This window comes from Pundamilia nyererei, unplaced genomic scaffold, assembly GCF_000239375.1.
Source record: "Pundamilia nyererei isolate P.nyererei 1_Seehausen unplaced genomic scaffold, PunNye1.0 scaffold00438, whole genome shotgun sequence".
NCBI lineage: Eukaryota > Metazoa > Chordata > Actinopteri > Cichliformes > Cichlidae > Pundamilia > Pundamilia nyererei.
In genome coordinates, this window is record NW_005187839.1 from 20,051 (window position 1) to 21,247 (window position 1,197).

The 1,197-nt window shown below is 46.3% G+C and overlaps 1 protein-coding gene across 1 annotated transcript in view; it reads left to right on the forward strand.

Annotated features, from left to right (window-relative positions):
- The window catches only part of LOC102192973 (nuclear factor 7, brain-like), a 1,679-nt gene extending 636 nt beyond the window's left edge, over nt 1-1,043 (forward strand). Inside the window, exons 3-4 of the mRNA XM_013916045.1 lie at nt 8-825; nt 859-1,043. Coding sequence (XP_013771499.1) covers nt 8-825; nt 859-1,043 — 1,003 coding nt within the window. The remainder of the gene's footprint in view (nt 1-7; nt 826-858) is intronic.
- Nucleotides 1,044-1,197: the final 154 nt, after the last annotated feature.

Here is a 1,197-nt window from a genome sequence, read left to right on the forward strand (position 1 = left end):
TCTGCAGAGACTCAGAAAAACACACCAACCACAGTTTCAGACCCATTGATGAAGCTGCACAACAACACAAGAAGGAACTTCAGGAAACTCTGGAGTCCTTAAAGAAGAAGTTGATGGTTTGTGCAGAACTTCAAGTGAAGTTTGATCAAATAACAAAACACATTAATGTCCAGGCCCGACACACAGAGACTCGGATTAAGGAGAAGTTTAAGAAGTTTCGCCAGTTTCTAGCAGAGGAAGAGGAGGACAGGCTGGCTGCACTGAGGGAGGAAGAGGAGCAGAAGAGTGGGATGATGAAGGAGAAGATGGAGTCCCTGAGCAGACGCATAGCTGCTCTTTCAGACACAGTCAGAGCCACAGAGGAGGAGCTGAGAGGTGAAGACATCTCATTCCTGAACAACTACAAGGCTGCAGTGGAAAGAGTCCAGCACTGCCCCCTGCTGGATGATCCACAGCTGCCCTCAGGAGCTCTGTTAAACCAGGCCAAACACCTGGCCAATCTGACCTTCAACATCTGGAACAACATGAAGGACATGGTCTCCTACACTCCTATCATTCTGGACCCAAACAATGCTCATCCAGAACTCATCCTCTCTGAGGATCTGACCAGTGTGAGACGAGGAGATGAACAACAGCTTCCTGATAATCCAGAGAGGTTTGATCGGTTCTACTCCGTCCTGGGCTCTGAAGGCTTTGACTCTGGGACTCACAGCTGGGATGTCGAGGTTGGACAGAGTACATGGTGGAACCTGGGTGTGTTTGCAGAGTCTGTGCAGAGGAAGGGAGACAGATTGTCTGGATTATGGAGAATAAGGTTCTATGAAGGTAAATATTACGCGTGGTCACCATCAGCTCCAGACACTGCTCTCCCAGTACAGAAGAAGTTTCAGAGGATCAGAGTGAATCTGAACTGCAACAGAGGAAAGCTGTCGTTCTCTGATCCTGATACTAACACACACATACACACCTTCACACACACTTTCACTGACAGAATGTTTCCATTCATTAACACTGTGGTTGGTAAATTGAAGGTTCTGCTGTAGAAGGTGTCATTGTCAGTGTCAATTAATTCATTATAATTATATTTTAACGTTGTTACAAACCTGTTAAACTGCAGCTGTCCTCCTGCTGCCTTATTGTTCCAAAGCTCTTTATTACTCACACTGTTCTCACTCTTTCTTTGTTTCTGCTGTCCAC